Genomic DNA, 14,042 nt, shown 5'->3' on the forward strand with positions numbered 1-14,042 from the left:
CAGGCATTCACGAAGACAAGGAACAAAAACTGCACCCCCCGAAATCACTTCGGAAGTACTTCCGTCTGCTAGAGCCACCTGGCTGCGCTGTGCTGAGTTCTTGGAAACAAACAAGTCATCTGAATTCACGATGTGGCGAGACGCTCCCGAATCGACCACCCAGACCGCTTGTTTCTCATCAGCAATCTTGACCTCGCCGGTCACCAGCTGAGCCGACTGTTTTCGTTTGAAGAATTTCTTTTTACACTGCTGCTGCTGCTGCTGCTGCTGCTGCTGCTGCTGCTGCTGATCTCGTCTCTGCTCCTGCACCGGCAACTGAGACTTGACCAACTCCGGACATTGTCGTTTTAGATGCGCTGAAGACCCACATCGGAAACAACGCCTAACAGCAAACGCTGACTCCTCACCAGTACGCTGCTTTTGTTTCACCTCTGGCACGGCATGAGAACTCCTTCCAAACCGCCCGCCAGTAGAAGTCTCTGCAGCCAACGACCTTTCTTGCCTCTTCTGCCATTCTTCAATCAAACGCCCAGTAACGTAACTGACTGATAAATCATGCTCCTGCATGCCTTCTAGAGACAAAACTAAATTATCCCAGCTTTCCGGGAGAGAACTCAAAATAATAGCCACCTTCTCCTGCTGGTCTAATGCACAGTCTCTTTCCTGTAGCGCAACAAACTTTAACTGTAAACTGTGTAGGTGTTCCTGCATTGTAACCCCAGGCTGTAACATTGCCTTGTACAATGCCTTGCGAATGAACAGCTTGGAAACCGCTGTCTCACGCACATGGAGTTCTTTAAGTGCTTGCCACACACCTCTAGCTGTCTTGATTCCCCTCACATACGGCAACTGGGAATCTTCCAGCCCCAAGACAATTGTGGCCCTTGCTCTTTGGTCTTTATCGAGGTCTTCATCATCAGGCTTCGCAGGAAACTTACTCACCACTTGCCAGAGACGATCCCTCTGCAGCACGGCCTGCATGCGTTCCGACCACAGCAAGTAATTGGAGTCATTCAGACGCTCAAAAGCCATCTGAACTGGTTGTGAGGCCATCTTGAGAGCGATGTCCCTGGAACCCGGAACCAGCTACTCACGACCACCGAGAGAGAAAACAGGAACCACAGCACCCAGCACTCACACGCTGCAGCTGCTGTCCTTGTGTCCGCTGCGTCACCAGCTCACCACGGTCAGGAACCAGCCAGGAACAACAACCTCTGGAACTACTGGAACCAACGCCGTTGATGCTGACACCACCGCAACTCAGGCTGGCAGCACAATGCCCATAACCTCATGGAACTTTGGAGTGTCAGGCATAGCCCTACTGGCTTTAGCCCAAACGTAGCAGAGTTTTCCTGCACAGCGAGGAAGCTAGTTGCGGCAGTAATGACTAGTCAGCTAGACTCAGAATAACTATTTACAGGATTTATTAAAAGGGAAAAATAAAACCAGCAGAGTTTCTGCATACAAATAAAAGCAAAATAAACCCTCTCTTTCTCTCTTTCTCTCATAACCATACACAGCACTTCTAACTCCTAACACACCTCACATCAAACTGTGCTAGCAATCCCTAGATAACAGAGTTGAGTGCTGCTCGTTAACCAATCAGAGCGAGTAGTTTCTAGGTCAAGCAGACCTGGGCTTTCTGCCAAGAGTAAATTGACACCAGCTGGAGTTAATTGGTGAAGCTAGAATCTGCAAGTTTCCCACGAGAACCAATTAACAGAAAACTGAACACTTTCCTCTCTCCTTACAAAGAGACGAAGAGACCGGGAAACTCCTCTTTGACAACAACGCTTCTATGCTGACCCCAAGACTCCCTCTTTGGGGTTGGGGGGATGCGTAGCCTTCGCGTCTTCCCCCTCAAAGCCCGTTAGCGATTGAGCCCTTCTGAGCTCATGCCATGTTCCATTCTGTGGGAAACTGGAAGTCACTTCACTTTACTCCAGGGTAGTCATACCTACCGCCCACTACCACCCATCTTTCTTGATGGTAAAATTTCCTTACCACCCACCAGTGCTCAATGGAAGGAGGATTCAGTTTGTGCTGTAGAACCCCCTACTGCCCACCTAGAATACTGAAATGGCCACTAGTGGGTAGTGGCTTTACACTGTCATGTACTTTTGAGTTTTTTCTTGCACAGGCATGTCTGCAAGATTTGGGACGCTGCCTGGGCCAGAGTAGGCAATGACCAGGGGTGCAGCCTATCCACTGTCACACTGGGATGCAAACAACACTCCTGAAAAAGAGGAAGGGGTGAATGGAGATTCTCAGACCAATCAAAATGAATTTACCTGATCCAGGCCACATCTTATAAATATTGTCCCCAACGCCACCACCCCACTCTCTATTTTTAGAACCAGTCTCCAATTAAGGTAAAGGGACCCCTGACCATTAGGTCCAGTCGCGGACAACTCTGGGGTTGCGGTGCTCATCTCGCTTTATTGGCCAAGGGAGCTGGCTTACAGCTTCTGGGTCATGTGGTCAGCATGACTAAGCCGCTTCTGGCGAACCAGAGCAGCGCACAGAAACACCGTTTACCTTCCCGCCAGAGCGGAACCTATTTATCTAGTTGCACTATTAGCTGATGCCAAATAGGCCTGCAACATATAGTAACAGCACATAGCATCAAATGCTGAAATACTCTAATGACAAACGAAGCCACAGAAATCATTTTTTAAAAAGGAAAAAGGGGGAAAACATATTCAGACAGATATAACTGCTTTTCCCCATATAAGGTTGCATGCAAAAAGATTTCTTGTATTGAGATAGCCAGAGAGAAGTGAGTTCAAGAGATCAGAAAATTAGAGGAAACAGGTGAAAAACCATCTTCTCCCGTCTCTCAGAAATATAGTACATAATATAAGGAAGCTTCATGAGTCAGGCCCCTGGATCAGCTAGTTCCATATCAGGTAGAGATGGGTGGTGCATCAAACTATTCTAGGCTCTTTTGTATGGACAGAAAAGCAAGTCCATCTAGCCCCATTTATGTGCAACTATCCTAGAATATTCACATGGTATTGCAGAAGAAATTATACTTCAAAGAAACTACTTTATGGATTAGTTTGCTGAATTCAGTTGTTGCCAGGTATTTTCTCTTAAATCACCCATTTGCCCAATGTGTTTATATTTGTACGTTCATCAATTTGAATTTTTGCATAACTTGCTATTCCTTCAATTCTCTCTAACAGATGGCTCTGATGAGACCAACACGAATAAGGGTTGTTCTAAAGATTGCATCTCAGCAAATGTCTCCTTCTCTTCAGTAGAAAGAAAATACTTCCAGCGTATCCACCATTGCTGTAAAAAATTTTTGTGCAACATGAAAGCACTTGGAAGTAAGTCTATCTATCTATCATCTATCTATCTATCTATCTATCTATCTATCTATCTATCTATCTATCATCTATCTAATCTATCTATCTATCTATCATCTATCTATCTATCTATCTATCTATCTATCTATCTATCATCTATCATCTATCTATCTATCTATCTATCTATCATCTATCTATCTATCTATCATCTATCATCTCTCTACCTATCTATTGTCAAAGATAAATAGCATTGAGCTTTCAAATTTCTTTTCTTGTTACTCTAAGACAAGCAATACTATTCCAATCCAAGATTCATTCCTGGGTCATTCAATATCAAGTGATCCAACTTTTTTACCTCATTTAACACATTTTAAAAAGAAAAGCCTAACTAGCTTTTCAGACACCTTTTAATTGAATAACTTTCTAAAGAAATGCCAGAAGCTACTAATATTATAGTTGAGATCTTGTTTATTCTGTTATATTGTACTCCAAGAAGACCCATTTATCCAAAATAGAATCCAATAAGGCAGACATTTATGTACAAAATATATTTTGAAAAATATGAAATTTGCAGGTGGCTCTTTGAAATATGAAATAATCAATATATTTTTGGAATTTTTAAATCATATTATTTTTTTTAATCCTTTTTTAAAATGGAAAATTTGGTAACTTAGATTTTCGAATTAGAGTAATTCCATCATGTGACATATCATGAAGCTCAGGATCTGAAGGGATTGGTGCTTTTAGTTTTGACGTATCTCAATGCTGGGCTGAGCTTTTAAGGCCTTTGTGTACAGGTCAAATTTCTCTCTCTCTTTTTGAAATTTCAAACCCTCATAACTCAAAAACGGGATGAGATAAAAAATTAAAATTTTAGATTTAAACTTAGTTTTGATCACTCAACAAGTGTACAAAGGATTAAGAAAATTAGATGACATGAGGTAAAAAACTTGTATCACTTGATTGGGTGCCAGTGCAATTTTCCCTTGCCAGTAATGAGGGACAGCATTTTGATATACGGTATGTCAAAAAAATATGTAGTGAACTGCCCTGTGATTTTTGGATGAAGGGCAGTATACAAATTTCATTCCTAATAAATAAATAAGTAAATATTGAGCTCCCAGTGGGGCCTCAATAACTCCTTGGAGGTGTTCATTACATGCCCTAACCTAGTTTGTATGAAAAATTATTGGAATCAGCATCACCATCTGTATGTCATGGAGAAGCACGTTCTCCCCAAGAGATTCAAATGACCACTGGGTGTGTGGAAGAGAACACCCCAGAAAAATTGGGGAAACAGGTAGAGAGATAAGAACACATGCCCCCTCTTGCTCACTCTGGGACTCATCTTGGTGGGGCAGAACTGCAGAGGTAGTTAGTGAAACTATCTATTGCTGCTGGATGCCATCTAACTGGAGAACAACAAAAGTCACACTGCTGGGGCAAAGTTGTTCAGCTCTATTTGAGAACAAAATTATTTGGGAACAAAAATAAGTTTTTGGGTTTTGGAGGGGATTTTAAAAGCATTTTTTAAAACAAAAACCACCCTACTTGGCATACATATAGGAAAATATGGGCATATGGTAGCCCTAAGTTACTCCCATTGCAATATTTCATGTCTCAGTTAGTGAACTGCTTCTTTTCTCTCCTTGGTTTCTCACTTGTGAGGTGCCTCAGGGTTCCGTCCTCTCCCCCATGCTTTGTAACATCTACATGAAGCCACTGGGAGAGATCATCAGGGGGTTCGGGTTGGGTGTTCATCAATATGCGGATGATACCCAGCTCTACCTCTCTTTTAAATTGGAACCAGTGCAGGTGGTGAAGGTCCTGTATGGGTGTCTGGAGGCGGTTGGAGGATGGATGGCGGCTAACAGATTGAAGATGAATCCTTACAAGACAGAAGTACTGTTCTTGGGGGACAGGGGGCGGGTGGGTGTGGAGAATTCCCTGGTCCTGAATGGGGTAACTGTGCCTCTGAAGAACAAGGTGCGCAGCCTGGGAGACATTTTGGACTCACAGCTGTCCATGGAGATGCAGGTCAAATCTGTATCCAGAGCAACTGTCTACCAGCTCCAACTGGTATGCAGGCTGAAACCCTACTTGCCCATGAGAAAAAAATAAAATTTTAGATTGAAACTTAGTTTTCATCACTCAACAAGTGTACAAAGCATGCCCCCTTGCTTTCTGAAAGCCCAGCTCACCCTGGGACTGATCTTGATGGGGCAGAACTGTGGAGGTAATAACATTATAGTTTGTGGATATTAGAGGCAGAATCTTAGCATTTTGTAAGATAGGAGGTGCTTTATAAATGCTGTAAACTGCCCAGAGTGGCTGGGGGAACTGAGCCAGATGAGCAGGGTATAGATAATGAAATAATAATAAAATTATTATTATTATTATTATTATTATTATTATTATTTATTAAGAATATTATTGGAGCACTGAAGACAGAAGGGTTCCTTCACTATAAAGACACTTCAATATATGCTGATGTTTTTGTTTTTGAGCTTTTATATTTTATTGCATTGTAATGCATTTAGGTATAAAATTAAATTTTATTGTAGTTTCCAAGCCTGGCTTGCAATGGTCCATGGGGTCACAAAGAGTCGGACATGACTAAACAACAACAGGAGCCTCTTTTTAGTATTAAGTGATATATAATAATCATTAATAAATAAACAAATACACACCAAGGCTTTATTTATTTATTTATTTATTTATTCATTTATTGTTTAAAAACTTTACATAGTAACCTTAATCAGAGGAGTGTTTCCATCATAATAACAAAGTATACAACATATTATACTTAAACAAAATTATATACCTATTTCATAGTAATAAGCACTACGTAAGTATATGTAATTAGTGATTCAACACTATACATAATAAACCAAGCACCAAAAATAACAGTGGCCAATAAGTCACATTCACAACAATAAACTCCCCAACTCACTCCCTAAAAAATACCACTGCTTGTCTGCTCATCTCAGATCTAACTATCTGCAACATCAACATCATTAATTGCAGAAACAGAATGAAGTAGAGATGTTGCAACCCTCTCACAAGTTTAGAGAACTGAAGCCTAGGAATTAGAATAAAGATAAATGGGCTGGAATCATGTCTTGACTTTATTATTTACTTCTGGCAGTGCCACTGAGGCGCTTGAATGGGCTGGTGTGCCCAAACCTTGGTGTAGCTGAATCAGAAGTCTCTGAGGGTTCAAATCTCATTGAGTGTTACGATGAGGAGACTCAGTGCATTGAGTTTGTTCTTGTTCATGGTAAGTAGAACTGCCTTGCAATGAGTGTGTGTGTGTGGGGGGGGAATGGTGTGTGTGTGTGTGTGTGTTTTACTATTTCATTCTGTTTGTGGCTTCCTTCCAGAAAATAGGTTATTTGTGCATTTGAGGAAAATTTTCTTTTTTCCTGAAAACATAACTCACCTCAAATCCCATTTGCTTTGTATATATATAGATGAGTATGTACATATCCGGGGTGGAGGTTTGAGAAGGTGAGAGAAATAGTCTGTTTGTTAAATTACATGTAAAAGTTTATTAAAAGAGTGTTTTCACCAGTCTTTAAAAGAAGTAAAATTAGCCATGGAGACCTGATCTGGAAAGCAGTATCAATGAAGTTGAACCCTTGCCCCAGAAGATGAAAAAAATAGACATTTTTCATTCTAACTTTTAAACACCTCTCTCATATTCATTTCATGTGTTGATTTCAGATTCTTTCTATACTTGCTCAACAGAGTTATTAAAAATTAAGGTGCTCCTATTTTTTTTCTTTTGCACGCACACACACACACACAGATACTGGTTGCTACCAAGATGCTCATCTGACCTTGTCTCTTTTTCTTTACTAGACAACAGTGAAGTTCCTGATAAGGTTGTAAAAGGCTGTGCAACACCAACTTTTTGTGAATTGGCCAAGACATCAGCACTTAACAAGTACTTTTCAGGCATGATAACACTAGCACGATGCGGTGAAACTGTGGTTTCACCAAAGCAACTCAGCTTTTAAGTGTAGTTAGGAGAGAGCAATGTCTTCTTCCTTTTGGATTCCACTATTTTCTGCAACAGTGGAGGTGGTGGTTGCTTGTCTGAACATGGGAGTCCAGAGCAACTGGTATTCACAGGACTCCTGAGGCTTCTATTTGGTGAATGGGATGCAGGGAATAGAAAACTAAAGTAGAAATGTGGGGCTTTGGCTCATGAAAACATGGGATATGTGTAAAAAAATCTTTTGTTCATAATAAAAATAAATTGGTGAAACAAATAAAAACTGTGTTGTGTGTTTGAATTTATCAAATTTAGAATATTTGGTGGCAGTGGTGGCACTGTTTTTAGAATGAAAAACAATGGGTAATTATGAGTTATCTTATTGATTTAGGAAATATATATTCCAGTCCATATTTCAAAGAAATCTGAGTGGCTTACAATCACGGGATTCAGGAGTCAGGAACAGAAGACGATCCCTGCTGGATCACGCCAAGGACATATCTAATTCACTATCCTGGTGCCAGAGTACTTAACCATATTCCTACAAGAAGCCCAGAAAATAAGGCATGCAATTACAAATTAAGGAAGGTGGATCTGGAATTCCAAGACTGCAATTATACATTCGTGCTTATTTATTGACAAGTATCAAATATTGGAGACCTGCTGATGGCTGTAATCTTCTCAGTTGGGCAATCTTAGAATATACATATTCAGTGGTACCTCGGGTTAAGTACTTAATTCATTCCGGAGGTTCGTTCTTAACCTGAAACTGTTCTTAACCTGAAGCACCACTTTAGCTATTCGGGCCTCCTGCTGCCACCGCGCCACCGGAGCACAATTTCTGTTCTCATCCTGAAGCAAAGTTCTTAACCCGAGGCACTATTTCTGGGTTAGCGGAGTTTGTAACCTGAAGCATATGTAACCTGTAGCGTATGTAACCCGAGGGACCACTGTATAACACTTTTGATTGGGTGAATAGTATTAGGATCAAAATATTTGAAGTTCCTACAACTCTTGAAATAATTATGTCAATTAGAAAGATATGGAATTTATTAGCTAATAAAAATAAATTCATTTTCACATACTAAATCCTACTTTAATAATGGGGGGGGGGTAATATGGAAAAACTATGATAACAGGTGTATTGACCTTGGACCAACTGATAGAAGAGGAAGACTTCTATACATACAATATGTATGTATAGAGGTGGTCGAATGGTAGTACTTGCATGTACAACATATTTTAGAAACTTCGTTTGGTCTGACTACCTTCACAGCATCTGAGAAACCCGAAATTTGGAGCAATTGGATAGTTAATTTGATACTCAGCGGTTACTTTTTATAGATTTTTAAAATCACCAAATAAGTTTGATATGCAGACTTTAAGAAATGATTGGTATAAATAATTGGAATGTTCACTATTACCTAGATAGTGGGAAAATGTCTCGGCTTCATTATCATACCAATGGATCTTAATCTAAGGATTATACAACAGAAAATCCTTCTTAGAATCTATTGATCTCCCTTGCATTTGTATAAGAAAAGATTATCTAATGTATCTCTGGGTTGGAGATGTATGGTTGACAATGCTTCTTTGAAACACATGCTTTTACTGTGTCCCACACTTACTAAGTTTTGGGGGAAAGTGCTGGACACAAGCATTTTCTCCCAAAGACACTACTCAAAAAATTAAGATTTTCAGAAGCGACTATGCTCTTGAACTATATACCCATTGTATGTAAACTGAAAACAAGAAAGCAAACATGGATTCTCTGCACCGTAATGGTGGCCAAGAGACTGATACTGATGAACTGGAAGAATAGAGATTTAATTCCCTTTACTCACTCGCTGGACAACATGACAACATTGGTAACATAAGAACGGAAAGCTTACTGTATAGGCGCAGATTTTCTTTGGATGAATTCAATGATAGTTGGAATGAGTTTATACAGAATATATTAGGCTATTGATAATTATAAGTGCATTAGGATAATAAGAATAAATATACACATTTGTATATTATTGTATGTTTTACCATCCTGATGCCCCCAGGACTTTCCTGGTATGCATGCCTGCACTCTCAGACTTCAGGGCACATAAAGAGTTCAGCAGAGTCGCTCAGCAGGGTTGGCAGCCAATGAATCACCTGAAGAGCTCATTTCATCAGCAGATGCGCTTTACTGAGGCATTTTAGTAAGCATAGTGGTTGCAAATCCTCAGCCAGATCCCTGGCTGGGTACATAGCTCAAAAACAGTTTCGGAGAGAGAAATGCCAGCAACAGTTTCAGAGAGAGAGATGGCTCATCATAATGTGGGATATGGGTTAAATTTTCCTTTGTTCATAATCAATTAAATTGTTGTGGCAAGGTAATGTTGAAAAATCATTGCTTCGCCACTGGTGATCTTTGTTTTTTTAAAAAATAAATTTTTATTAACCGGCCAATCAATCACATCAAATTAAATCACATCATATAAATTCCGAATTACAAAGCCGAATTTTAAATTTATGTTGGGGGGACCCATATTTCAAGATCCGAAGGGGGGATTCTGATCATCTTCTTGCTACTGTGTTAATGTCCAAATCAACCCAAATCAGTCCAAACAGAGTTCAATATTCTATTCAGTCTTATCTTGCTGTTTCCACATCACATCTTATTCATATATTTTCTCTTTTTCCTTTATGATCTCTTCTGATTGTCTCCTTAAGCCGATAAACACCAATAATAATCCTGTGTGGATTTTTCCGTCCTTCCAGTCCTCAATTCGAGATGGTTCCCATATATCATCGCCTTCATAGATAACATTGCTCTTTCCATCATTAATTACAGAACTGTTGCTCTTGAGTCCCTCTGAGGAGTTTCTCGCACAATATAAAAACAGCTCTATTTCTCTATTTCTCCTCCCAGACTCAGTCCTCCGACAGAACTTCCCAATATGGCGACGGCATTTTTAACTGCGTCATTTCAAAGCTCTTATACATTCCACCCTCTTCTTAAAACATGCTTTGGTTTGAAAGTTTATCTTCACACAGCCTTAAATCCACAGCTTAAGTCCTTAAAACTGAAAAGGATATACCAAGAGCTCTGGCCACAAGTTTCAATATAAGGAATAATTCCTACTCGAGAGTTGAAAAGAAAAACATGTATATTCTGCTAAGAATAACAGTTTGAAGCTAATAGTAAATTTAAACACAACGTGTAAATACGATAATTTTAAGGTAATAGTAAATTTAGATACAACGTTTAAGTGCAGAAATAATGTAGTTTCAAATATGCAGAGATATGGTATAAAGGTACATAAAATACCAGTACACAACAATTGTTTTATACAAGTCTCAATGGCAGTCAAAAAGAGTCCATATTATATAAAATCAGAATAAAGAATAAAGAATCAAATAGGGCCAAAAAGGAGTATCCAGAGTGTGAATCAGATGTACGATTCAGTAGTGGTGACCAGGACAGGGCCCTGTTTCGGAGCAACGCCTTCTTCAGCTGGTAATATCAAATAATATGTCAAAATAGATCAAAGTTCTTCAATACCATAAATCATAAATATAATAAAGTATATACATTCTAAAGTGTATTAACACATATCATGATATTTGGTTCCATACCTCGGTTTTTTGAGGACTATAAATCTGTTGGAAGTCTATATCATTTAATTCTTTTATGTTTCTTTTTCGATATGCGTCTAGAAATAAGAATTTACAAGAGTTATTATTTCCAGTCAAATTGTTTGTGAAAAACGGACATCAGCTGAGTGTTTTCTCACCTTAGATAATTGAATCCAAGTTTTCTTGCGTTTCTTTGTGCGTTTTCTATTAGGGAGTGAGATCATTGTCTTATATGTGTGTCTGTGGGGGAGGGAGGAGGATAGGCTCTCCCTTCTTAAAGGTGTAAACAGAGAAGGGATTTAAAGTCCAATGTCATCTATAGTGGTTTTTTAAAGAAAAGAATTGTAGTCTTGATGTTCATTCAAGCCCTTGGGGGACATCGTTTCAAACAAATGAATATATCGTGCTTCCTGTTGTAACAATAGTCTGTCAATATTTCTCCTGGTATATAAATCTACTTTTGGTTTCCAGATAATGAAGAAGACAAAATCATCCTCCGTATGTTTTTGCTGTATATAATGTTCCACCATTGGGGCTTCTAGCACTCTGTTACGGATCCGTGATCGATGTTCATTTATGCGTAGTTTAATTGGTCTGGTGCTTTTGCCTATATATATCTTGTGGCATGGGCACATCCATGCATACACGCTATTCTTCATGTTACAGTTACTAAAATGTTCAATCTGAAACTTGAAGCCGGTCTGTATGTTGGTGAACTCCTTTACTTGTAGTGCGTATTTGCAACTACCACATTTGTAGTGGCCTTTAGTTGATGCTTCCGGGTATGTAAGTTGGTCCGATTTCACCAAATAATTCCTCAGTGATTTTGTTCTTTTTAGGCCAATTATAGGTGGTTTTTGACATCCTGGGATGTTGGATAACAAATGCCAATGTTTATATATGAGTTTCTTAATGCTAGAAGTATATGGTGTAAATTGCAGTGATGTGCAAATACGATCTTCTCTGGGTTTATCCGAGGTTTTTACAGCGAAAAGGTCTTTCCTGTTTTTCACTTCCGCTCTGTCTTGAGCTGCAGCAAGAGTCCGTGATGTGTATCCTCGTTGTAATAAAGACTGTGTGAGTTGATAGGCCGCTATTTTATAGTCATGTTGGAACGATGCATTTCTTTTTAGTCTTAAATACTGTCCATACGGTAAGTTATTCAATAAATGTGGAGCGTGAAAGGATGAAGCGTGTAATAATGAATTTTGATTGGTCGGTTTATGGTATGGGCGGATCTTAAGTTGTTGAGAGTGATCTTTAAAGACTGTGACATCCAGAAAATTAACTGATGTATCATGAATGATACCAGACAGTCGTATATTTGGATCTTGGTCATTGATCCATTGGAGGAATTGTATTGCTGTGTCTTGATCCTGTATAACGAAGAACGAAGAACAAATCATCTATAATGATTATTTTAGATCTGAAAGGATTGTTGTCATGAAGGATGAAAGTTTTTTCAAAGTGTATCATGTAAATATTCGCAATAGAAGGGGCACAGGAAGAGCCTATCGCTACGCCTTTGGTTTGCAGATAGAACTGGTTTAAGTAACGAAAAAAGTTATAATCCAAAATGATATCCAGAATGTCGAGCAAAAAATGTGTTGGAGGTTCTCTCGTGGGTCTGGAGTCCAAAAGTGTTTCTATAATCGTCCTGACTTCAGGTAACGGGACATTTGTATACAGAGACTCGACATCCAGGGTGACAAGGGAGGCCTCCTTTGGTATAGTAGTGTTCTCGACGTGTCCAATAAATGTTTTCATATCCAAAATATAAGACGGAGTGTCGATGGCGAATGGATGCAAATAATATTCCATATACTGACAAAGGGGTTCCAAGAGAGAGTCATTACCTGAGACAATCGGTCTACCTGGTGGAGCATTGAGTGATTTGTGAATTTTTGGAAGTATGTAAAATACTGGGGTACGTGGATATTTGTTGAATAAAAATTCAGTTGTTTTTTTGTCGAGGTATCCAAAAGATATGCCTTCTGATAAGGTGGTCCTGATTATTCTGGATACATCGTCGGTAGGGTCCTTGGGCAGTGGTTTATAAAAATTGCTATTTTGCAATTGTCTATTTACCTCTGCGGTATAATCCTGAGTATTCATAATAACTATGGCTCCGCCCTTATCTGCTGGTTTTATCACAATATTCTCATCCGATTGAAGGCTAGCAATGATTTCTCTATCCTTTGCGGTAAAATTCCTTTTATGTGGAGGTGGTCTTCTCTTCTCTGTTTTATTAATGTCTTCTAGTAGAACCTGATAGAATGCATTCAGGCGGGCATTATCTACGTGCGGGTTGAATGATGAATGAACACGGAATAGCGATGGTGTAGTCTGAAGATTGTCAAAATGGCACCTTAATTTAACAAGACGTACAAGTTTGAAGATGTCCACCCTTGTCTGGAACGCATTATATTTAGGTGTGGGAACAAATCCCAGTCCAAGATTTAAAATTCTCTCTTCTTCATGGGTTAGAGTGCTTCAAACTGTTATTCTTAGCAGAATATACACGTTTTTCTTTTCAACTCTCGAGTAGGAATTATTCCTTATATTGAAACTTGTGGCCAGAGCTCTTGGTAAGTCCTTAAAATGACATTTCTGACTCTTGAGGGGAGGGGATTCTTGTTTAATCACATAAGGAGAGAAAGGAAAGGTTTCCCCCCCCCTTTAATCTTGTCTTGTTTTATCAGAGATCTCTTCTGTTGCAGTCTTTACTCCCCCTCCTTTCTTGAAATATGTGCATTCCTTCATCCAAATCGTTTCTTTTGAAATTCTTGCAGCTAGTGGCGTGGATCAGAGACAGCGTCCAGGAGCGCCGAGATCCCACAGGAGGGCTTTGTTCCTTGTGCCCCCATCCCCACAAATTTGGGGGTGGTATAGGGCACAGCAGGCAAGGCAGTCCCCCACCACCATCCGGGGGGGTAGGGAGGCTAATTACTCCCATCATAGCCTCCAAATTACCTCGTGTGGGTGGGAGAGATGTTATTGTCAGCCATCTTCCGATGCGCCCCCTAGTGGCCCCCCGCCACTGGTGAACTTTGGTTGTAAGGATGATTGCTGGGTCCAGAGCACACTCCCCACCCGCAGGCAGCCTCAGTCTGCCT

The 14,042-nt window shown here is 39.7% G+C and overlaps 1 protein-coding gene across 1 annotated transcript in view; it reads left to right on the forward strand.

Moving 5' to 3' along the window:
- LOC308590548 (uncharacterized protein) overlaps window positions 1-14,042 on the forward strand; it is a 54,602-nt gene that overhangs the window by 13,595 nt on the left and 26,965 nt on the right. Inside the window, exons 4-5 of the mRNA XM_081200691.1 lie at window positions 3,189-3,335; window positions 6,463-6,594. Of these exons, the coding sequence (XP_081056817.1) occupies window positions 3,189-3,335; window positions 6,463-6,594 (279 nt within the window). The remainder of the gene's footprint in view (window positions 1-3,188; window positions 3,336-6,462; window positions 6,595-14,042) is intronic.

This window comes from Podarcis bocagei (genome assembly GCF_964188305.1).
Source record: "Podarcis bocagei genome assembly, chromosome: 7".
Lineage (NCBI taxonomy): Eukaryota > Metazoa > Chordata > Lepidosauria > Squamata > Lacertidae > Podarcis > Podarcis bocagei.